Below are 25,573 nucleotides of genomic sequence, written 5' to 3'. Positions count from 1 at the left end.
AAGGCTCCAAACTGTATCTCTTTAGGTATCTACCTGTTAGTTATTCATTCACTTGCCTGAATGTAGCAGTATCTTAGCAACCAGAAATTTCATGGAGAAATCTTAACTCTTCCCTAATACCACCTGTTTTTTTAGAAGTTGGCCTTCTTTTAAAAGACTTGGAGTTATATAAGCAAGAAATGCCAGAATTTAGTTCCTTTAGAAAATAAATTTAAATAAATCATAACAATTTTTTACAGGGCTATAAAGAAGTGTCTTCCCAGTGGTCCTTCACTCTGAGGTTGCATTGGAGATTATACTGGTGGAGAAACTCTGTTCACTCCCAGGTCAAAGGGTCATGGCTGTAAGTGTCTTTCTTCCTGATTCGCTCTAGGATTGTGAAGATGTCCAGTCCCAACCTGAACATCGTGACCTTACTTGGCAGTTGTCTGACTTACAGTAGCGTTTACCTCTTCGGGATTCAAGATCGAGATGCTTTAGCGGGAGGCTCAATGGAAACTCTCATTCAGGTGGGTTAAATCTTAAGTTTTTGTTTTGAGAAAAATGTTCAACTTTTGATATCTTTTTAAATCAGCGTCTCCTGTAGGTGGTGGTTACCTTTATCCTCTGAATGGGTACTCTCAGAGGTGATCATTGTATTGCTTAGTGAGGTCCACATCTGTCCCATGCCCTGTGTGGACTGAAGCTTTGCAGAGTAGAATGTGGAGAACAATTAAGATCCCTCTCATGCCTCTTGCTTCTGTCCCTTTTCCCTGTAGATAAGACTATCCATGCTGTGCATTGGGACCTCCCTTGTGTTTGGCCCCATTCTGGGGAAGAGCTGGCGACTCTACAAGGTGTTTACCCAGAGGGTCCCGGACAAGAGAGTGGTGAGTAAGCAGCAAGTAGACACTACTTGATTACAAACAGCAACTTTACTATTGATTATTAGCTAGAGAAGTTTGTGTCAGATTAATGGGTCTGGCTCTTATATGACAATGTGTAGTTCCTGCTTCTCATTTCAAACCCTGGAGTGGTGTGGCCTCCTAAGTCCCCAAGCCTGGAAGGCCATGTGTCAGTGCTCTTGGGAGATAGGTCTTTGAACATAGTTCTGCTTCATATGCACCCCAAGCCGTGGTAATGCTGGTACTGTGTGAGCTGGCCAACATCTGGCACCAGTGAGAGGGAGAACAAGATGCCCAGAGAGACTGTTGTTTGGCACAAGTGTGAGCTGAAAATGGAGTGAGGGAGAGTGATTACAGGGAAGCTGTAGCGAGTAAGGAGAGCTTTTTCCTTCACTGGAACCCAGGTCTTCTCCATGCCAAATGCCATTCTCTGCACGAAGAAGGATGGGCTTGGAGCAGTGAGCAAGAAAGAGGACACCCATTCAGCAGATAGAATCAACCCTAGAAGCTATGTGCGAGCCAAATGACCTAGATGTCCCTGACATCAGATGTCATCCTGACAACATTTCCCCATTTTATCAGCTTCCCTGCCCAAACCTCAAAGCCTGATCATCAAACCCTTGGGCTATAGGCCCTACCCAGACCCAGTATATCACTCAGTTGGAGTTTACTTCTCTGCAATGATTTCTTTTTTTTGCAAACATTATTGAATCATGGTAAATACTTACGAAAAGCTCAGCTGTGAGTAACCATAATATGAAAAAAATTGCCTAAAGGACAAGAAATTCATCTGTCCCTCTAGAACACAGATTCCTTTTTATTTAAAAAATAGTTTTATTGAGGCATAATTGACATGCAATGAACTGCATATATTTAAACTATATGATTTGATAAGTTTTGACATAAGTATGCACTCATGAAATGTTACGTAAAATCTGCAGAAGTTTCCTCATGAATCTTTGATATCTCTCTCTCCTGTCCAATCCTTATATCCATTCCTATTCCTGGGCAACTATTGATTTGCTTTTTGTCACTATAGACTAGTTTGCATTTTTCCAAAATTTTATATAAATGGAATAATACAGTATGTATTCTTTTTTTTTTACCTGTTATAATTATTTTACTTTTACTTGGCATAATTGTTTTAAGATTCATACATATTATTGCATGCACCAGTGGTTCTATTTGTGTTATTGGCTGAGTAATAGTCCAATGTGTAGACATACAGTTTGTTTATCCATTCATCTGTTGATAGATGTTTGGGGTTTTTTCCAGTTGTGGGCTATTAAAAGTAAATCTGCTATGAACATTGTTGTATAAGTCTTTGTGTAGGCATATGTTTTCATTTTTCTTGCTTAAAAACCTAAGAGTAGAATGGGTGGGTCATATGGTAAGTGTATTTTTAACTTTTCAAAAAATTGACTATTTCCCCAAATGGTTGTACCTATTACATTCCCACCAGCAGTGTATGAGAGTCCTTCATTTCTACATCCTTGCCAACATGTGACTTGGTTGTTCTTTGTAGTCATTCTAATACATGTGAATAGTAGTATCTCATTGTATTTTTAATTTGCATTTCCTTAATGCAATGTTGAGCATCTTTTCACATGGTTATTTGCTATCCATGTGTCTTCTTTGGTGAAATATCTGTTCAAATCTTTTACCCATTTTTTAAAAACTTTAGTTGTTTGTTTTCTTATTATTGAGGGGTTTTTTTTTTTAATGTTTATTTTTAAGAGAGAGAACGTGGGCGCGTGCAAACTGGGGAGGGGCAGGGAGAGAGGGGTACAGAGGATGCGAAGCCAGCTCTGTGCTGACAGTAGAGAGCCCAATGCCGAGGGCTCAAACCCACATACTGAACCAAGAGATCTATACCTAAGCTGAAGTCAGGTATAAACCGACTGAGCTACCCAGGCATCCTTTTATTATTGAGTTTTGAGAGTTCTTTTTATATTCTGGATACAATTCTGTCAGCAAATACATATGCTTTGCAAAGATTTTCTTCCAATTTTTTGTGTCCTTTTTTTCATTCACTTAAGAGTATCTTTCAAAGAAAAGACATTTCTAATTTTGATGATATCCAATTTACCAATTTGTTCTTTTATGGATCACGTTTTGGTATCAGATCTAAGAAATGTTTGCCTAACCTAAGGCCTCAAAAAGTTTCTCCTGTGTTTACTTCTAGAAGTTTTAGAGTTTTAGTTTTTACATTTAGGTATATGATCCATTTTGAGTTAATTTTGGAATATGGTGTGAATATGAATCAAAGTTAATTTTTTTGCATATTAATATGTTTATTCAAATCTAGGTCCTTTGAATTTCCATATGAATTTTTCACTTGGTTTGCCAGTTTCTGCCAATTTCTGCTGGGATTTTGATTGCGATGTATTGAATCTATAGAACAAATTGTGGAGAACTAACTTCTTAACAATATTGTGTTTTTTAACCCATGAACACAGTATATTTCTTCATTTATTAAGGTCTTTTCTAATTTTTATCAATAATTTTTTATAGTTTTCAGTGAAGGTCTTTCACACCTTCTATAGGATTTACTCCTAAGTATTTTTTATGCTATTATATGTGTTATTGTTTTTTATTTCACTTCCTGATTTTTGTTGCTAATATATAGAAATACAACTGATTTTCATATGCTGATCTTCTTTGCTCCAACCTTCCTAAGCTATGTATTGCTCCCATTAGCTTTTTTGTAGATCTTTCAGATTTTCAACATAGATGATCATATCATCTATGAATAAAGACAGTTTCTTTCCAATCTTCTGTATGATGGCACTGTCTAGAAATACCAGTACAATGTTCAATAGAAGTGCTGAGTGCTAGGGTGCCTGGGTGGCTCAGTCGATTAAGTGTCTGACTCTTGATTTTGGCCCACCTCGGGCTCTGCACTGACAGCCTGGAGCCTGCTTGGGATTCTCTGTCTCCCTCTCTCTCTGCCCCTTCCCCACTCATGCTCTTCCTCTCCCTCTCTTTCAAAATAAATAAACATTAAAAAAAAAAAAAAAGAAAGAAATGCAGAGCACAGACAACCTTGAATTTTTCTTGACCTTATGGGGAAAGCATTCAGTATTTCAAAACTAAGTATGTTAGCTATAGATGTATTGTAGATTTCCTTTATCTAGTTGGGGAAGTTCCCTTCTATTCACATTTTTCTGGGTTTTAATAAAGGGTTTTAATAAAGAATTGATGTTGGGTTCTGTCAAATGCTTTTTCTGTGTCTATTGATCATATTTTTTTCAAATTGTTTTAGTTAATATGGTGAATTACATGAAATGATTTTAGGATCTCAAACCAATCCTGTATTCCTGAGACAAACTCCACTTGGTCATGATACATAATCCTCTTCTTATATTGTTGTCCTCCTCTTCATAAAATTTTGTTTATAATGTGTGTACTCATGTTCTTTTTTTTCTTTTTAAAATCTTTTGAAAGTTTATTTATTTTGAGAGAGAGAGAGAGTAGGGGAGGGCCAGAGAGAAAGAGAGAGAGAATTCCAAGCAGGCTCCAGCCCAATACAGGGCTTGAACTCTCAAACTGTGAAACCATGACTGGAGTTGAAACCAAGAGTCCAACACTTAACCGACTGAGCCACCCAGGCGCCCCTATACTCATGTTCTTAACGGGTGTTCTGTAGCTTTATTTTTCTTATAAAATATTTTTCTGGCTTTGGTGTAGGGTAATACCAGCCTTATAGTATGAATTAGGAAGTTTACCCTCCTCTTCAGTTTTGGAAGAGTTTGTGCAAAATGCTATAATTGGCATTCACATATAGTATAAGTGTCTCTCAATAGCATGCTTCCATTTCTCCCTCTCCTGATCTTTGTGTTGTTTTTACTTCTACATATGTTATAAGCCCCACACAATTGTTACTAATTTTGGTTTGAACAGTTATATTTTAAAGATATTTAAATAATTAAAATTAACACATACTTTTCCATGAAGGTGATATTTCCTTATATAGATCCATATTTTCATCTGGTATCATCTTCCTTTTGCTGTAAGAATATTAACATTCTCGTGCAGGTGTGCTAATGCTGAATTCTTTCAACTTCTGTTTGTCCAAAAAAGTCTTTATTTCCCCCTTTGTTTCAGAAGGCTGCTTTTGCTGGATATAGAATTATAGGTTGAGGCTTTCTTTTCTTCTTTCAGTATTTTGAAGTTTCACTCCACTGTCTTCTCACTTGGCCTTGTATCTGATAGGAAATCTGATGCCATCCTTATCTTTGTTCCTCTACACATACTGTGTCTTTTTTGCTGGTTGATTTGAAGATTTTTTTATTATCACTGGTTTTGAGCAGTTTGATGAAGCAACTGGTTTTTATCTTACAAACACCATGAATCATGTAACTGGTTGTACTTCCTTCTTTTCATTGGCTGTAAAAAACTCAGATCCATATTTCTGCCCCAATTCATGAAGGCTGTGTACTCTCCTCACCTGGCCTTTCATCCTAAGTCTCCATATTTTCTCTTTTCCCTGATATTTTTTCAATTTTTCATCTTGTTACAGTATATATACTTTATTAATTTTATTTCTCTAGTTACAAAAGTAACACATCCTCTTTGTAGTAAGTCAAATGATTCATATACATATAAAGAAAATGATAGTAATCTGTCTTCCACCACCCTTATCTTTTAATCGTATCCTCCAGGTTAGTGGTTGTTTACAGTTTTATGTGAAAACTTCCATATCTCTCTATATGCTCATATCAACATATATAGAAATAATAGTATGTTCATTTTATAAGACCCCTTAATCCATTGTGGGAAAGGCAGGATATGGAAAAAATAAACAAATGAAGATGTTTAATGGTGAAGGTGGTGATATGGACATAATACCATAGCGCATCTTTAGTGTGTGTTTCATCTTTAATGGCTGGATAGGAAGCCCCCTGGGAGGGCTGACCCTGGAGCCTTTAGCTCAGAGCACATAGGGTACTCCAGTCCCTGTGTCGTATAGCCAGCAAGCAAAGGAAAATTATGACCTTGACTCTTTTGCAGATAATCAAAGACCTGCAGCTACTGGGGTTGGTGGCAGCCCTGGTGATAGCAGACGTGATCCTGCTTGTGACGTGGGTGCTGACTGATCCCATCCAGTGCCTCCAGATTCTCGGTGTCAGTATGACGGTGAGGGGCCCAATCGCTGGAGAATCTAGTTCCTGAGCTGGGAGGACTGGCTTCTGTGGGTACACTGGGGTCATCCTCCCAAGCAGTTAACATTAACAAGCAGTTAAATGACCCAAAAGGAGGGAGAATTAGGGTCCGTGGCTGCTGTGAATGCCCTGCCCCTCGTCTGTAGTGTGTGCTGCCTCCCACTGCTCCTGCTCCACGTGTCTTCCAATGGCATCTACTGAGATGTTGGCACACTGGAACTGCCTGGCAGTTATCTCTGCTTTCACGTCCACATTATCAGTAGTGAGACTTTCAGCTACAGGAAGTTACCTTCCCCTAATTGTTGAGAAGTAAAGGTAGTATTTTGAGATGGTCTGTGGAGTCAGTGAGCCCTCATTCAAATCCCACCTACCAGCCATGTGACCTTGGGAAAGTCATTTAACCTCGCTAAGGCTCTATTTCCTCATAGGCAAAATGGTGATGATATTACTTCCTATTTCATAGGGCTGTGAAGATTAAGTGAAACAATGCAGGTAAAGGGCTCAACTGTGCCTAGTACAGAGTGTTCAGTCAACAGGAAGTATTATATGTCTCCAGCCTCACAAGGGGTGAAGAATACAGTGGACTCTTGACATTGTAGATTTAATATTTACAGTTTCAACTGTTAACAAATAGCAGAAACATGATGTGAAATCCTTTGTAATTTTGCTGATACACTAGTTTGAGTCACTGTGGTAGCAAAGCATTAACTGGGGAGTAAACCCCACCACTACCAAGTATCCACATGTCAGCCAGACTTTATCATCTTCTCCTTTAACCCATAGTCAACTTGCATTTGGATTCTAATGGAGTCACCTATATGTTAGAGTTTTTACATATTAAGGGGGAAATCATAGAAGTCACACTCCAAGATGTTCACAAAGATCTCCTGTGTGTTCCTGGTAATTGTGGGTTCCCTCAGTCCTGACTCTGTGTCCTTCCTAGGTGACAGGGAGAGACGTGTCCTGCTCTCTGACCAGCACACACTTCTGTGCTTCCCGGTACTCTGATGTCTGGATTGCTCTTGTTTTGGTATGCAAGGTTGGTAACCACATGTCCTTGGGATACACCCTGTCACAAACAAAATAGATGTGAAAAGGGAATCACAGGAATTAACAAGGTGATTTCTGCAAAGAATCTTGAACTCCAAGGAGACCTCTGTTGATATAAAATCATGACCCTTATCATTTCTCTACTTTTTATTTGTTTTGGGGTCACTTTTCCAACTCTATTTAGTCTCCCTCATTCAGTTTTCCCCAGATCATATGGAATACAACCACTGTTTCTCCCATTTCTTGGTCTGATTTTTTAATTGATTTAGCAATACCAGTTTTCTCCCCAACTCTCTGCAAGGGAAATTATGAGGAGACATTTTATCCAGCTTTATTTTTTCTCTTAAGTGCCCTCTTGGGTTTTTTTCAAGATTTGAGTCAAGGCATCCTGCTGCCTTCCACTGACCTTTCTCACTCTGACTGGAAGCAGAGCTGGCCCCTAAGACAGATGGCAACATCCGCGGTGTCCTTTAAGTGGTTCCAGCTGCCTCGAAGTGTCCCCAGACTGCCCTCGATTTCCCACATTAGCCTCATTTGTCTCTGTTAGATGGCAAAAGTAGAACGTTACTTCCACAGGTACAGAATACCTACACAGGACACTAAAGGAGGTTCTTAGAACCAACTATCCTAGTAACTGGTTTTCAGCCTGGAGAAACAGAGAATCTGGCTATGAGGGGTGTGGGCAGGCCTATTTCAAAGAACAGGGCAAGCCCTGAGTGGCAAGAGACTGCCTGTTGATTCTCAGGACAGAGAGGCCTGGTTGACTGATTGCTGGCAGAGGAGAAGAAACTTTTAAAGAAATATGTGGTCTTTAAAGGTAAACTTTACTCATTTTACCACTAGGAAAGCATTCAAGTGGTTGCTTCTGAGAAATGGGTCCGGGAATGGGCAGAGTTGGATAGGGAAATGTTGCTTTTTGATTATATGCACATATTACATTGATAGAAATGAGTGTTTTTATATTTGGTTTTGTTTTGTTTTTGAGAGAGAGAGTGGGGGTGGGGGAAGGGTAGAGAGGAGAGAGAGAATCCCAAACAGGTTCCACCCACACTACCATCTTGGAGTTCTATGAGGGGCTCCATCCCACCAACTGTGGGATCATGACCTGAGCTGAAATCAAGAGTCATCTCTCAGACTGAGCCACCCAGGTGCCCCTGGTAGAAATATTTTTAAAAGAGAACACTGGAGGGTGCCTTGGTGGCTCAGTTGGTTGGGCGTCCAACTTAGGCTCAGGTCATGTTTTCACCGTTTGTGGTTTGAGCCCCACATGGGGCTCTGTGCTGACAGCTCAGAGCCTGGATCCTGCTTCTGATTCTGTGTCTCCCTCTCGCTGGCCCTCCCCCACTCATGCTCTGTCTCACTCTCTCAAAAATAAATAAACATTAAAAAATTAAAAAAAGAGAACACTGAGACGTAAACAGTTCTTGATCTCTAGTTTCTTGCTAATAGTTAAGAAAATGAACTTCAGAATACGACTGAACAGGGTTTGAATTCTGACTCAATCCCTTCCTAGCTGACCCTGAACCTCATTTAACCTTTCCAAGCCTGGGTCCCCTCATACATAAAGTGGGGATGATGATAATATCCTCTCAGAACTGTTCAGAGTTTCAAAAGAGTTAGTGCATGATGAGAATGTTCAGCCGGGGCTGAACAGTGGTTTGAGGGTCTGACTTCAGCTCAGGTCATGATCTCACAGGTTTGTGGGTTCAAACCCCTCATCTGGCTCTCTGCTATCAGCACAGAGCCTGTTTCGGGTCCTCTGTCCCCCTCTCTCTCTGCCCCTCCCCTGCTTGCGCACACGTGCACACACACACACTCTCTCTCTCAAAAATAAATAAAAAACATTTTTAAAAAAGAGTTTTCAACCACTCCTGGCCCATGGGAAGAGCTCAATAAATGATAGATACTATTATTTTTAATCTTTCACTGCCCCCTGGATAGTTCTGAAAGCACAGTGCCTCTCTCGATTCCTTGAGCCCCATAGAAGAACATGTCCTCCCCACAACAGAAACTCAGCACTTCCCCCACAGCAGCTCACTTTGTGACTCAACTTGATTTATTTTCTCCATTGCCTTTTATATAATCCCATTTCCATTTTATTTCACTGTAATATCTTTCTGAAGGACAAAGAAAGAAAAGGGGGAAATAGTGCTGAGCATCAGGAAACTGACTGAGCCAGCCCTCCATGGGATCCCTGGCCAATGAGCAGTTCCTGAGGATGACTTAAATCTTCACATCAAGTTTCAGGACCCCCTACCTGAGCCTGGCAACTACCCCCACCCTACTTCTCAGCAGTGAATGCCAATGACATCCAAGTTTTGGGTATGATTCACTCAAACACAAGTCATGGATGTAGAGAGGCTTTATTCATACCTCATTCCCTTATGGCAAGAGTTTTAATGGAGTTAAAACATGTTAATAGATGAGATTTGAACATTTCAAAATCATAGAATTAATTTCATTTAATTTTGATTAAATTACTAATGATCCAATCTGCTAGATGCCACCTGATGGTATCCGTTACACAAAACCCAGGTCCTACTGGCCTGACTTATGTGTCCTCTGGTCATTGAAGATCTCAGGGTGACCATCTTTGGCCCTCAGGCCCCTTTTGAAACACAAGGCATTAGGGGCACCCAGAAGGCATCCCTGCCATTTTGAATCCTTCACTGTGGGCATAGCCAGTCCTCCAAAAAATTATCCTTAGGGCTGTCCTTGAAGATGGAGTTGGTCAGGTCGTGCGATTGCAGTCACTGGCAGGTACCTTGCTGATACCTGACCTTGCTTTCATTATTAGTTCTCCCTCTGAATATCGATACTTCCCACCCCCATCTCATTCCCCATGGCATCTTCACATTCTGTGTGACAAAACACGGACATTTAAATCTTTCTATCAGACTGCGCTTCTTGAAAGCCAAGACCATGATTTATTCCTCTTTGTAACACCTTTGGCTACCCTGCACCTAACATGATATTTTGCACATAGTCAGGAGAACATATGTTGAATCTATACATTATGTATTGCTGATTAAAGCTTTGATTTCTGTTTAAAATACAGCTCATTCTAGGAGAAACAACCCTTTAACGTGCTGTGAGTAATTTTCTGTGTAGTACAAATGAGAGATCTGAGAGCAGTTTTATATTCATGGGAAAGAGGAAAGAATAGGGCACTGGGTTCCTGGAGGGGGGAGGGGGCAGGGAATGTCACACAGAGGATGAAGGGTATAGATGAAACCTTTAGTGCCTGTGCCTGCTCCACAGTCTTGCTTAGGTCCCAGCCTGCCTTTGTTCTCTTCTTCCATCTCCCACAAACACCCACTGGCACAGAGCCGTTGCTAGCCTATAGAGATCCTTTGTGTAAATTAGAAAAAGGCATCCCTTCTAGACAGATGCAATCTTGCAGGTGCAGGGCTTGGCAAGCAGATGGTGCCTTTGGGAAAATAAGAAAAAAAAAAAAAAAAAAACAAAAAAAAAACAACAGTCCTCAGGGCACTGCCCCTGCCGCGGCACATGGCTTGACAAGCAGACCACAGGGCTATTTCAGCTGATACATGCCCCTCAGTTCCATGTAGCACAGAACCACACAATTGATGTGGTAATCATCACCACCAACAGCACCATGTGCCCAGTGCCCTCCTAGTGCCCAGCAGCCTGTCCTGTGGGTTTCCTGTCGTGTGCCTTGTCCCAGCAGAGTCCTGTCTGATAGCTGACTTGCTGACCTCCAATAAACCAATTCTCCGTGAAGAGGAGGAAAATAACATTTAGCACCTGCTAGTTGTGTAAGGGCTGCCTTAAAGGTCTTCCCATGTGCTATCCTACCTAGTATGTCTTCATAGCAACCCTTTGAAGTAGGTTTTATTATCCCTATTTTAGTAAAAGGTGAAAGATTTATGCGATCTGAAGAGAAACCAGAGCATTATCCCTATTTTAAAGGTGAGGAAGTTGGGCCCAACCCTACTGCTCTTTGACACCAAGCCTGTTATTCCACTCCTCTCAGCCCCTGGTTCTCTTCTCCATCTCCAGGGCCTGCTGCTGCTATATGGTGCCTACCTGGCTGGCCTGACTGACCACGTCAGCTCTCCTCCTGTGAATCAGTCTTTAACCATCATGGTTGGGGTCAACCTCGTAGTAGTGGCCGCTGGGCTTCTGTTTGTGGTCACCAGATACTTGCACTCCTGGCCCAACCTGGTCTTTGGACTCACATCTGGAGGTATCTTTGTTTGCACAACCACAATCAACTGCTTCATCTTCATTCCCCAGGTATGCTTTAAGGAGGATGTGGCAGGCCAGTCCTTGTTGTCATTCCAGAGGCTTCACTGGGCATGATAAACTGCTCACTTCGGGTACCATTTCTTGGAGAGTCAGAGGAGGGCAGATTCCCAGTGAGAGCTGGCTCTCTCTGTCTTTCCTTCCTTGCTCCCCTAAAGGGGACAGCTCTGCTCCCAGTCAGCAAGGAGGGCAGGCCCTAGGGGCTGGCAGCCATGGCAGCATGTGTCCACCCCTGACAGGCTGCCTCACGGACCTGCCTTTCCACTTAGCCTCCAGTCAACCTCACACTCATCTCCAGTCCCCTCTTCACCTTGGTAACGTCATTTCTTGCACTAGCCTGGAATGAGGAACCTTTCTTTCCTATCTGAGATTGCAGAACCACAGAGGAAAAACTCATTTGGGAATTTATGCAATTTAAAGTGCCTTTTCTTTCTTTTTATTAGAAGAAAACATGGAGCATTTCTTTTTACAATACGGAGAGATAAAAACTGAATAAAAATGTGTTTCATAGTATGGGGGCTAAGAAAAAATAGCAAATGAGGGAGGAAGATAGAAGCAGAACTATCCAGACAGCAAAGCGAAAGAAAAGGAGTCAGAGGGAAAGGAGAAGGAATTCATAGACTCTGAAAGCGATGTTAAATTATTCATGTTATGCCCTAGGGTACCACTGAGCCACATATATCTGAGTTAATGAACTTGGCATTAGGCACCTGTCCTGTTTCACTCTATATCTCCTTTGCTTCCCCCGAGGCCTATCTCATCCCTCTACTCCCTTTAGACCCTATCTTGATTCCCTTTGCAGCTTGACGTTGACTATGAATGACTTCATGAGGGAGCTAACCGATAATTAAAGTGTTGGCTGAGGTAGAGTTACGACTGCACTTTGGGGCACGATGGTCCGACACAGGCATAGTCTTCTTCCCTTTCGTAAATTCTCATTAAAATATTCTGCAGAATAAACAAATACGGAAAATCTGTAGCAGCAGCACTAAAAACCAAGGATGGGTACTGCATCTGTACTAGAAACCAGGGGGATTTTTGCTGACTCTCTATGTTATAAGAACTAGATTGAAGGAAACCATGAGAGCTCCAGCTTATTTGTCTGGGATTTGGCAGAAAAGGGCTATGAAAAACAAGGGCTGTTCCCTTTTGGGAGATGGGGAAAGGAGAGTGGGCAGGCATCTTTTGTGTAGCCCACCCCTTAGGCTCTGTGGCCAGTGTTGTTGATTGGTAACCCATCCATCCATTGCTAACCCCTTTCTTCCTTGCTCACCTCCACTGTATAGGCTGAAAGAGCTCAACACTTGCTTTGCCAACCTCCCTTATAACTAGTGGTACACATGTAATACCATTTTGAACAGTAAAGGTTTTCTGGAAGGCTTTTGAGAATGCTTTTGCTTTCCTAAAAAAGCCAGAGGCATGGCTGGCATCACCTATTCTACTTTCTTCCTACCTTGAATGTTTGTGATGTCTGGAGCCATGGCAGCCATATTGTGACCATGAGTGAAAAGCAAAGAGAATATATATACTGTACCAGGAAACTATAGCTCTTCTCATGTAAGACTATAAATTTAGGAGGAAAGGACCTATGAAGAGATTCTGCAGTTCACAAGAACGGGACTACAAACTTCTGAAGACTTGGAGAAGCTGTCATCCTCTGAAGTAAAATAGTTTTTAGAAGAGCTCTGATCTGTCTCAGCAACAGGATTCAAAGGATACTGCCTCTTTTCAACTAAAGTGAACCATCATGAAAAGGACATAATCTTAGATCATGAAATACTGGATAAGGATGAAAAATATTCTGTTAAACTTAACATCCCAATAAAAGCATTGAATAGACAGTTGGATATGGCAAAATATTGAATTAGTGAATTAATTTAAGGAAGCAGAAAACAAGGAGATGTTAAAAAATGAGAGGCCAGTTAAGAAAATACGGAGAACAGACCTGGGATACAATTTAGAGCTAATAAGAATCTCTGAAAGACAACAAGATTAATTAGGGACAGAAGTAATCACCAAGAACTATTAGAGGACAGCCTTCCTGATCTAAACAAGACCTCTATCTGAAAATTCAGTGAATCTGCAACCTCCATGATATGGCCCTACTTGTATCTTCCCTCTCCACACTCACCTCTGTCCCTTTTGAAGCCTAAGTCTCAGATGCAAGACTTCCACTCTCTTTGGTGTTTGAAGCCTCAGTGGTAATCTTTAGGTACACTCCCATCACAGACATAAACATGCAGGACAAGGTTCGGTTTGGAATCTAACTTCCAGGTTTGATCTAAGCAACAAGCACTTGGTTTGTTGAAGTGGGAGTGGAAATTGAGTTATTGGGGGGTACAGGAACTGGGTGGACAGGCAGCGTCTGCCTTTCTCTTTCTGTCTCTCTGTCTCACTCCCCCTTTTCTTCCTAGCTGTCTTGAGTTTCCATTCTCTTACTCTGTCTTTCCTCTTCTATTTTCTGTGTCATGCTTTATCTCCTCTTGAGCTGACCATGACTAAAAAAATGTATTTTATAGTTTACTGTATTTTAGGTTTAGGAGGTAGATTCTTTTTGAAAATATAAAAGTAACCGAGGCTTGTCAGCTTTTTGCGTGCCTCTGAATTGATTTTCCCCTCTGGCCTTTGGTAGAAGAAAGATTCTCCCTGTGAGACCAGCACCGTGTATTCCCGGGAAAATAGGACAGCTGAACAAATCTGGAAAAGGTTTGTGAGGAGAGCTATATGCGGAGGGGAGGCAGCAAGGAGGTAAACTGCTGCTTGCAGCTAAACCTTCAGCCTGGACTGATGGGAGGGGCTTATGGAAGGAAAGGCACAGATACCTCACGGGCGGCTAGGTGGCGCTAGAGAGCTGAGTGAAATGGCTGACGTTACTGAAGAGGCAAGTGGACCAAAGAGCACTCTACACAGGCCCTCAGGAAATGCCTAAGTGTTTATGCCAAACACTGAAGTCATCACCAGCAATGAGCTAGCCTGTACTTTTGTGACCTGAACGTGACCCATCCTTACACACATCTCCCCCCTCCATCCCTCTGGCTCTGAGAGGCAGGTGAGTCCTGAGATAGGACATTGTTTTTTCATCTGAATCCCTGAAGTGTTTCATCTGCTCTTGAATGAAGGTATTTAGGAATTTCTACACTGCCTTATCATTATCTGTATACATCCCAGCGCCCCTACTAAATGGATGAACTTTGTAAAAGAAAACTTCCTTCATTTACTCATGTATCTGTCCATCCACTTATTAGCTGCAGGAAACATGTAGCTAAACACATGGGGCCCGACCTCTGAGTCTAGTAGGAGCAGATGTGAAAGGATTTATAATACATGTGTTAGGTGTTTGAGGAAGGCATGTTACATAATGCTGAGTAAGGGGTGCCTCAGTCTGGGAACTCAGTGATGCCTTCTCAGAATTTGGGGGTGTTTGGGCCCAGTCTTAAAGGAGGAGTAACAGTTCACTGAGCAGACTGGGGAAGGACAGCGGGTGGCATTTTAGAGGGGGGACATCATGCCCAGGGGCAGATGTATATGAGAGAGAAAGGGTATGTTTGGAGCACCATAACACTTCTGCACTTTGCACTTAAAAAAAAAGTGTTTATTCATTTTTGAGAAAGAGAGCACGAGTAGGAGAGGGGCAGAGAGAGAGGGGGACAGAGGATCCAAAGCAGGCTCTGTGCTGACAGTAGGGTGCCCGATGCAGGGCTCAAACTCATGAGCCATGAGATCATGTCCTGAGCTGAAGTCAGACACTCAGCCGACTGAGCCACCCAGGTGCCCCTGTACCTTGCACTTTTTGAAGCACAAACTGAAACAAGGGGAGAGTAGAGGAGGTGAGAGAGGTACATGGGGTGAGCTTCTGAAGGCCCTGGTTTGCCTATTAGAAATTGAGAGTTAATCCCAATTCCTAATGTTTTAGTTTCCTATTGCTGCTGTAACAAATTACTACAAATCTAGTAGCTTAAAGCAATATAAAGTTATTATCTTAATAACCCTGGAGGTTAGAAATCTGAAACGGGTCATATTTGACTAAAATCAAGATGTCAATAGGTGTGTGTTCCTTCTGGAAGGTCTAGGGGAGAATCTGTTTCCATGCCTTTTCCAGCTTCTAGAGGCTGCCTTCATTCTTTGACTCGTGGCTTCTTCTTCCATCTTTAGAGCCAGCAGTGTGGTGTCTGCAAATCTCTCTCTTTCTGACCTCTGCTTCTATGGTCACATCTCTTATTCAGACTCTCCTACCTTCCTCTTAGAGGGTCTCTGGTGATTACATTGGCCTTGCCCAGATAATCCAGAATAATCTTCCCTTTTCAAAAACCTTAACTCAATCACATTTACCAAATCCCTTTTGCTGTGTACCGTAACATATTCACACGTTCCATAGATTAGGAGGGGAACATCTTTGGGGAAGCATTATTCAGCCTACCATACCCACATAGCCCAGAGGCTGAGAAAACAAGAAAATGCTTGTCCTACTAGAGGAAGTGCCATGGAGAGGTCCTGAAATTGTGACCTGAGGGCCATTTGTAGCCATATTCCAGAAAGCCAGAAGGGTCAAGTCCTAACGACCAGGATCTCCACAGAAGAGAGGAGGATTTAGTCAAGGGGCACCCTGACCCCACCCAGCCAGCTTAGTGTGAGACAGACCAGAAGCCCTGGAGGTGCCCTTACACCAACGTTGAGCAATTCTTCCAGCAGCCCTGCAGAGAGGAGGTGGTACGGGACAGAAAAGAAAAGCTATACTTAGCTATACTGCTAAGAAAACAAGGGGGGCCCGAGAAGGAACAGAGATACTTGCAGCACTGCTAGGGTGAGTGCTGGGAGAATAACACTGGAGGTCGGCTCTATCCACTCAAGACCATAGAGTCACCCTGTGGTGCCAGGCTCCAATAACTCCTGAGTATCAAGGTTAACTGACAGAACCCTGGGGAAGGGGACTTTGAGAAGGGCATATAAGGGGAGGGTCCTAGCCTGACCCAGCACATATCACACAGACCCCTGATACCATGAAGGACTCATGCTGAATCAACAGAGAATCCAAGACTTGGGTGAGAATGTATTGTAGTTGATGGCGGAATTTTAAATCCTTTCAGCTTTACCACATTTGGGTTACACTCCATAGGCAGAGCTTAATAAATGTCCGGTGAGGTAGCAAATAAATTCCAGGATCCCTGCGAGGCTACCCACAGACCCCTCAGCATCATTTCTAGAGCCAGGGTACCAAAGTGCCCAGTGTACATCACCAGGACTCTCCATTAGGAGAATTCCTTAAGGGAGAAAGAGAAGCGTTGAGCACTGTGGTCTCCCCTGGCCTTCCTGTTACCGGCATTTGCCACATGGCAACAGTATCCCAAAGGCCCTAGACAGTGCCCCTGTTTGTGAATGTTCTCTACTCCCTTCCATCCCTATTAAATTAGACCAGCCCAGGCTTCCAGATCGTTTCTCAAAACCAGTTTCTTCTGAAAAACTTTCCCTAGAACCCCCACGTTAACAGTCTCTGTCTTCATCAGCTGTGCTTGAGGACATGCGGTGTGGCACGGTGCCCTGCTTACAGCTGTGGCTGGGCTGCTAACTAGCTGGAGGGCCTTGAGAGGTCATACTCCTTCTGAGTCTTTCCTCATGTGTCAAGTAAAAAGGACAGTCAGATCTCAGACCTAATGTTCTATCATTTCTATGGATTTTTATTGACATTTGTGGTTTTCTATCTGGATGAGACTTGATTATTGACTTGGGTTAGAAGTCTTCCGGCAGGAGCAGTAAGTACACCATTATTACTCCAAAAATGAGAATAATTAAGAACAGCTACTTAGCACCAAAAGCAGTTTCATTTGAAACATATAATGTTTAGACTGCTTAACCCTATTAGAGCTCCTAAATTCTGGCTTGAGAATATGGCTCTAGAAGTATATTTCAACTCTGGTTTGCCTTGACCAGTCCACTAACAGGCAGGTAGATGGGGCAAGCTGAGATTATTCAATTTTATCTACTTGTCAGCTTCTTTCTTTGGCATTTTTTAAACCAATAATGACCTCAACATTCTCTATACTTTCTGTCATTACCGTTTATGAACTTGCCAGAGTAAAGTACATTTTGAGGAGAGAATAGTTTACACATATGTACATATCTGTGACACTGTAATTCCTTGATATTTTTTAAAAAGAGTGAGAGAATGTGTTTCTGGGAGTGTAACTAAATAAATAACATGTGTTCTTTTATTTAACAGCTGAAACAGTGGAAGGCATTTGAAGAGGAAAACCAAACAATCAGACGCATGGCCAAATATTTCAGCACTCCCAGCAAAAGCTTCCATATGCAGTATGGTGAGGAGCAGAATTGCCACACTAGAGGAGAGAAGAACTCCATGGACAGACTCCTCACAGAAGTAAGCTAGACCTCTGCCTGGTGGATTCTCTGTCAGGAAGAACTCCAGTCATGCAGTGGTGGGCCCCAGAGGTCTCATTGCTAACATTCTTTCTTAGCCCTCCGTTCCCCCACTTCCTAGCCACGTCCACTTCCCTCAGCCCCAGGCCAAAAAAAAAAAAAAAAAAAAAAAAAAAACAGAAAACAAAAAACAGCATTTCCCCAGGGACCCACCCATTGCAGACACTCAGCTTACCCACTACATTCATTCATCGGCCTAGTGTGTGCCAGGCATTGTGCAAAGTGCCGATGAACTAAACAAATATAGTCCCTACCCTCATGGATCTCAGTCTATTGGAGGAAGTCAATGTTGATCAAGTAAATGTATAATTATAAATTGTGATAAGAATTATGAAGGAAGAAATAAGAGTGGTAAGACAGAATAATGGGTAGTGAGGGTAAGGGAACCTAATTAAAATGTTCAGAAAAGACGCTCTTAGCGGAGAGCTGAAGGTTAAGTACAGGTGCAGGGAAAAACATTCCAAGCAGGGGAACAGTGTTGTAAAGGCCATGAGTCGTAGTGGATCCTACCTTTTTCTGTATGACACATTCTCTCTTAGAGTAGTGCCCTCATTTCCAAGATCTTATGAGGCCCATTACTGTCCTTTCCAGGTTTGAACTAGAGATTGCAATCATTTTACCAACCCAGAAAGTCAATCAGTGTCTAAAAATGGGGTAGAGGGCTTATTTGTTTATTTATTTATTTGCTCAAGGTTTTATTTTTAAGTAATCTCTACAGCCAATGTGAGGCTTGAACTCACAACCCTGAGATCAAGAGTTGCAAGGACAGAGAACTTAATGGGGCCTCTAAATATCATAGTAGCACCAAGGGAGGACTGGGCAAACCCAAGCCCTTTTTCCTTCTGTTCTTGAGCCAGGCTTGGCACCTCTCCCAGAATCGGGCAGTGTAATGTGTGCTTGAAGAAAGCACCTGGAAAAGCTTGAGGCTGCACTGCCCCGGAAAGGAGACACAGGACCCAGAGGAATTAGTTTTTTGCTCTAACAAAATTATATTTCATATTATTTTCAGTACAGAACATACCTGAGTAGGTGCTGTGTGGGAAACTACACTTGTTTGTAACTGGACTGACACCTGGGTCTCAGCTGTCCATGCATGAGAGGATGATGTGATGGGGACCCAAGAAACACAACCAGGGAAGGGATTAATGTCCGCCAGCACCTGCTGCCTGTGCTTCTCTGTTCCCTCCCTCCACACTCTTGGTTTGGAGCTTTTCAATCCATCAGAGTAATACCTCTCCATATTTTTACTATTTATGAGGTATTCAGGACTTTATTTCAAAGCCAGATTTCTTCCTACCTGGCAAGGGAGTAGCATTGCCTTTGATACTCTGCGAGGTCTTCAAAGAAGCATTTTTTGTCCAGCTAAACAGAAGGCTAGAAACTTGGCGAGAACATCCAGGATGGTTTTTATTCTCAATCAGCTAATGTTGGAACAGCCAAGTGGCCTGACTCTTTAGCCTTATGGTAATTTGTGACGTGCTTTTTGTATTTCTGCCACACTACCCTGTTTCCCACGCAGTAACTGAATCTGCTCTTTCCAAAAAGATGTCTTGAGTCTGCGGAGGGAGGGCCCTAATAGAAAGCAGATGCAGAGGCAGTAAAAATCCTGGCCTCCCCCCCTCAGTGCCCTACACCTGGAACATCTTTCCCAGAACAGGCCTGAGAACAAGCATCCTGTCCCCAGGCCTCTTCACAAGCCCAGAGAGCTTCCAGTATCTGAATCTCCAGTTCCAGCACTGCCTGGTCGATAAACACAAGTATCCCTCCCACCTCCATATGTGCACAGACCCCTACTCCATGCTCCTTGGTTGCAGGTCCCTCTTACGCAGCCCCATCTGTCGCCTTGTGTCCTCCTCTTACTTTCCTACAATCTTCTCACTCTTGCCCCCCCCCTTGACTGTATGGCTAGAGGTCCCCCAGAGGCTGTTTGAGCAGCATGCATCACTGACTTGCCAGGCTGTGGAAAGACCAGCAGACAGAACCTTCTCGGAAGCTGAAGGACCTCCCTTCTACACACTACAGCAGAGGAAATTCACCTACTAGTTTACTTCCTTGAACCATAGAAACAAGAGTGTGACTCCATTTCTCCTTATGGCCTGCACCCTATGGAACACACCTGTGGATGTTTTGCTTCCCCAGATATGCCAAAAGCAATAATTAATAAGTTCATTTAAATGTAGCTGCCATGGTAGGTCAGATTTTGGCCTCACAGTGGCAGTGCCTCACACCATGCCTTTAATTAGTATGCAGCCGTGGAGAAGACAGAGCCCCACTTCCTTTTCTGGAACAAGGGAAATTTACTGTTTAGGCTGACGTTTCTAAATCTGTCACCAGCCAGCTTCAGATGTTTGGTTTGCTGGGAGAAAAGTATTCCTCCCAACTCAATGTTTACCCTGTTTTTCTACACTCAAAGAAATTTATGGATAAGGCACAAAAAGTCAGCATTCAGAGTTTACTTGCTGGGGTAGCTGTCATCAGCTGGTGGCTTCCCCCTACCTGTGGGGGAGTAGAGACCTCCTGAAGGTAGTATGAGAATGTGCCTGGTGGGCTTCAGGGGGAGGGGATGGTGAGGAGGAAGAGGGTTGGGGTCCCTTCTGTGCCGCCAGCTTAGTCACACCTGTGAGATCCTCAGAGAGATTTCTGGCACCACCCAGATATCATGAAGAGCCTGAATGAATGTCGCCTTGTTACTCATCTGCTCCACTCCTGGTGAGTCCTTGAGTCATCTACTTGCCCAGCTACACCCCTGCCTTACCACTCTGCAGGTGAGCACAGGGAGGATGGGAAGGCAGGCACTCAGCTGCGAATCCTTTCTGCTTATTCACCAGTTACTCACTGATCCTGGACTCTCTCCGGATGATAAAAGAAGTAGACTAACCCAGGATGAAACTGGAGTACCAATATTCGGCAAATCACCCTCCTGCTTATAAGTAGGGAACAGGAGGTCTGCTCGGAGTTGCTGCCAGAGGGCTGTTGCTGGACTCGTTTACTTAAGTTGCTTCTCCCTTAAAGGGTCACTTCTGGGCAACTCTCCCATATCAACTTGAGGAAAAAAACCACCAGTTCAGTCCATAGGCAACTTGTTTCAGGGAGCCTAAAGAAAGTAAGTATTCTTCTATTTGTAGGGCGTAGTATGTGGACGTCCAGATGCTCATCCTCAGCTTTTAAAGAAGACAGCAATAAAGAGGCAGTATTTTGGTATTTGGACAAACACTTCCTAGAATTCAGTGTTTGTGTTATTACCCCCCAAACCCTTGACCATCATCTGCCCCATCAGCTCTCTTTTGTGCTCTGCTACCTTTGAACATCAGAAATTTCATCAGGTGGACATAGGTCTGAGCTAGACGATCACCTGCTGTACCACCAGAGGATGCTCGGGGCACACCCTCCACCACCCCTCCCTCCCACTTCACGGCCCCTGATCTTGCCGCTAGAACGGGCACGCCTCTGCAGCTCTCAACTGCCAGCTCTCCTGGGAATAGCCTGTTGACCAACTAACAGCCATGCAGCAGGTAGGCAGCTCAGCAGTGGAACCGCCCCAGTCTGATTCATCTTCTGGGCTCCATTCTAGATCTACTAAATCAAGCTGTCAGGGATCTGGTCCCAACTATTCTCTTTAAACAACACATAACAAAATAAAAAGCTTCTTCAATAATTCTGGTGCCTGCACTTCTTTAGCAGATACAGACAGCTGATGGTGCCACATGGTAGCTTTGGCTCCCACCCCCAAGGTCCAGCCAAAGGAGGTGATAACACCATCCTGAGATTCTTGTAGCACACCCCCCTCCAACTCTAGTCTTCTCTCTTTGGTTCAGGATTCTCCACTCTTCTCTCTGTTCTTCCAGTTTTCTAGTCTGTTTAGCAAGAGGCAAAATACTTATTTCCTCATTCATTCATCCCCTTGAGATACGCCTGAAATTTGTCTGTGTTATATGAAAGTGTGACAAACCTAGAGTTGGGCCATCTCAAACATTATTCAGACTGGTGTTTTGCAGGTTGACCTGACCCCCTGAGCTCTGAGGAAAGGGGAGAGGGTGCTGCAGCAGCCAACAAAAAGCTAATGCTATGCCTCCTCCGACCTCTTCCCACAGACGATGCCACATTTATTGAGCACCATTTGTCAGTTATTGTGCTAAGCACTTCACTCACATCAACTCATTTCACCTCATGGAGCTACCTCCTCAGAGCCTAAGATCACAAGCCAATACACAGAGGAACTGGGATTTAAAGCAAGGTTCTGATACCACTCTTTTGCCGCCGTGGAAAACAGTGTAAAAACCCTCAGAGGCATCTTTTATTGATGGTTTTGCTTTTATTTTACAGAAAAATGCTATGATTGAAAGCCTGCAGGAACAAGTAAACAACGCCAAAGAGAAGCTAGTGAGGCTGATGTCGGCTGAGTGTACCTTCGACCCCCCAGAGTGGGCCGTCCCTCCCACCTCTTCCCACAGCAAGAACAGCCTGACTGCAGCCTCTGCCCACAGCCTGGTAGCTCAAGGGCCTTTGGAATGCCTCTCTGACTCTCAGAATGATACCAGTATAGTTGCCCAGGACTCCCAGAGCACCTCAGTGCCCTCTTCAAGTGTACAAAGCCTGGAGGGGGCTGTGAAAGACACCAGCTCCTCCTCAGGGCAGAAGGAAAAAATTTCTAACTTCAAAGAATTTTCTGGTCATTTAAATTTGGGCTGCAGCCAGAAGCCACAGCCTGAGCAAAGCCGAGGTGCAGAAAGAAGAGACCAAGTACCCATGAACCCCCACCAGAGTGTCATACCAGGTGGAGAAGGCCCTGTTCCCCAGAGACAAGGGCAGCTGGAGAACTCAGAGGAGCCCCAAAAGCGGCTGTCAAGGGTCAATTCAGTGATCAGGGAGAAGCTTCGGGAAGTCCTGCAAGATCTGGGCCTGGGCCCTGAGGCTCCTCTCCCCTCTTCCCCATCTTATACACAGCAGCCCTGGAAGAACCCCCAGAAGATTCCCCTCTCCAAGGAGCTGGGCTTCAGCCCGTACATGGTGAGGAGAAGGCGGGCAGCACTGCGGGCTCACTCACACTTTCCAGGCTCTATACCCTCATATGTGGGGCATCGGGCAAATAGGACTGTATCTGGGGCATGTGGTGGGCTAAATGTGCAGAATAGGGACAGTCTCTGCCTGGATCCCCAAACTGCTGGTTCCAGGGCACCAAAACCCTCTTCCAGGAAGCTTTCACTATTCCCAGATCCACAAGGCAAGCCGGGCACCCTGGAGGGCAGCAAACAAAGCCAGACAGAGCCCCAGGGTACCAGAGGGAGCCAGGCAGCCTTTGCTCACCAGCCTTCTGGCTCTGACCAAGCACAGCGTCCTGCCGCCCCACACCTATCCAGAGCTTCACCAGACGTGCCTGAGCAGCGGCAGCTGCTGTCCCTGGGATTCCCAGACCGTCCATCCATGTCTTCTCCGTGCAACTACCTTGACACTGAGTCCAGCAGTTCAGATGAGTTCTTCTGCCACTGCCACCGGCCCTACTGTGAAATCTGCTTCCAGAGCTCCTCTGATTCCAGTGACAGTGGCTCATCAGACAGTGACCCTGACCCTGCTGGGGGGCTGGCTTCCTGGGAAAAGCTGTGGGCCCACTCAAAGCCTATCGTGAACTTCAAAGAGGACTTGAAACCCACACTGGTGTGAAAAGCAGCAGAGTGGGTGTGGATATAGAGGTTGGTCCAGGACAAGCCATACCAACGCCTGTAGGAGGAAGGCCAGTTCTGGCCTTTAGGGAACAGACCAGTGCCCTGAACTGATCAAGCTTTTACCATGTTTCAGCTATGCTCACTTGAGTACTGTGTTACCTTGAGCACTTCTTGATCTATAAAATGAGGGGGGTTGCCTATCTTGTTACTACCTCACAGCATTCCTATAAAAGACTCCAGTGACCGTAAAAGATAACTTCTCGATAAAAGGTGCTAAGTGAGAACAGAGGGTTTTCTGTCCTGGTCAGCCTGTATTCTACAAAACTCTTAATATATACTAGGTGGGTCACTATATGGACTATACAGATGGAAACATGGAAGGAAAATTTCTGCAGAACCAGAGTTGTAGACAGCGACCAATCAAACTGGCCTTCTGATGGACAGGCCTGCTAAGAAGATAGGTCTCTTACGTTCTTGGGTGCCCCACTCTTGGCAGGGGATGGTTTTACTTCTGCTGAAGCTTGTGAACACCACCACCCTAATTTCCAGCTTCTGGCCAGCCTCGGCTCAGAGCCACCTTTACACCACTATTTGGTGTACATGCGTTTCCACCATTATGGCATCTCACCATCATCCCTGAGACTGTCAGGTCTCCATGTGCCCATAGGCTACCCAGATCTCACTCCTGACCTCGGATAACACCAGAGGCCCAGACTGTCTCCTGGTCCCTGTGGCCCTTCCCTTTGACTCTACCAGGGGTACAGTTTTGTACTGGGGGTGTAGGATCACACAATGATGGTTTCTGATGGGGTAGGAGAGGTCCTATTTGTCAAGAGGTATTTTGGGGGCCATTGGAATTACATGACCACTAACAGCTACATAAACCTGGAAATAGAAGATGGGAAAATACAAAGGAAGAAATGGGGGAGAGGCAGGAATGAAAATAGGCTTTGAATATTTAACTTGAGTCTGGCATGGTCCTCGGCAATATAAAATTTCAGTAATTCCTTATGATATCCCTGTGCAGTAGGTGCTCTCGTTCCCATTTTACAGATGGGGAATTTGCAGCTTAGAGAGCTGAGGTCACTTCCCCAGACATCACACTGCTAGAGAGTGGCTCGTGCGTGACTTGCCCTCAGTTCATGGGACTCCAGGTTGGTAGATTTCCCTGAGGACACATCTCTTCACTCATTCTCCTGAGAGAGTCTGGCAGCGCTTGGCAGGCCAGACAATAAAGCAAGGGTAGTGTAGGGAAGCTGAGAGATGCTCACCCTGCAGTTCCAGATCACAAAACTGGGTTCCTGGCCTCAGGTAGCAGCCCTCCGCTTCTCACTGCCCCAGGGGCCCACCCGCATCTCCCAAGGGAGCCAGGGAGTTGGTGAAGAGTGAGTGCCAGGAACTTAACCACCACCAGTGCCACAGGGAAAGCACTGGTGGGTCCACTTTGCTTTAAGCGATTGTTGTTTGCAGGCCGTCCCCTGCCCCCACCCACTGTGTGTCCGTCTTTGTGTATACACATTTGTGTGCAGGAGTTTGGGCCTCATTAGAAAAGCTTGGAGCAGGGGCACTTGGTTCCAAATCTCTCCCAGAAGATTTATCCTGAATGCTCAGGGCTGCCAACACCTCGGGAATCTCCGGACACTGGACTGGGAAGCCCTCCTGGTAGCACAGATTCCTCTATTGTTTACTTTTAAATACAAATGTCTTAACTTATTCTGTGTGTGGGTTTGTAGCTTCCACCTGTGCTGTTTGTATGCTGTCCAAACAACCCCTTAATAAATAAGAAATGTCTCCCCAAACAAGTCTCTAGAAATTATAGTCCCGTGCTGCAGAGGAGAGGAACAGAGAAGCCTCTGTGAACCACCAAGGGAGTGGACACGAAGCAGCCACCAGAGTTGTCACTGGCTCAGCCCAGGTTCCAAGTAGATCTTCTGCCAAACTCACATTTGTAACAGATTCTTCTGTGGTCTCCCTGTGCAGCTTTCTATCCCAGAAACACCTGCCCCAGTGGAGAGAGAAAACTCTGGAGACCCTTGACTCTTCCCCCCCCCCCCATGGTGGCGGGTCCTGTGGTTGGGCTTTAGCTTCTTTCATTCTAGTATGTCACCTCTAG

At 44.2% G+C, this 25,573-nt stretch overlaps 1 protein-coding gene across 2 annotated transcripts; it reads left to right on the top strand.

The window, feature by feature from the left end:
* Positions 1-368: 368 nt before the first annotated feature.
* Positions 369-25,259, top strand: GPR156 (G protein-coupled receptor 156). 2 transcript variants are annotated; one of them, XM_040484610.1, is made up of 7 exons: positions 369-509; positions 759-869; positions 5,898-6,023; positions 6,993-7,088; positions 11,123-11,359; positions 17,583-17,741; positions 22,124-25,259. In XM_040484610.1, the coding sequence occupies exons 1-7, from the start codon at positions 384-386 to the stop codon at positions 23,456-23,458; spliced, it is 2,190 nt and encodes a 729-aa protein (XP_040340544.1). In that variant the 5' UTR covers positions 369-383; the 3' UTR covers positions 23,459-25,259. The 2 variants fall into 2 exon arrangements, with proteins under 2 accessions (XP_040340544.1, XP_040340545.1); XM_040484611.1 differs by lacking the exon at positions 11,123-11,359.
* The last annotated feature ends 314 nt before the right edge of the window (positions 25,260-25,573 follow it).

Source organism: Herpailurus yagouaroundi, unplaced genomic scaffold, assembly GCF_014898765.1.
Source record: "Herpailurus yagouaroundi ecotype Mexico unplaced genomic scaffold, PumYag 162, whole genome shotgun sequence".
NCBI classification, from domain to species: Eukaryota; Metazoa; Chordata; class Mammalia; order Carnivora; family Felidae; genus Herpailurus; species Herpailurus yagouaroundi.
This window is presented reverse-complemented; position numbering and strand designations above follow the sequence as displayed.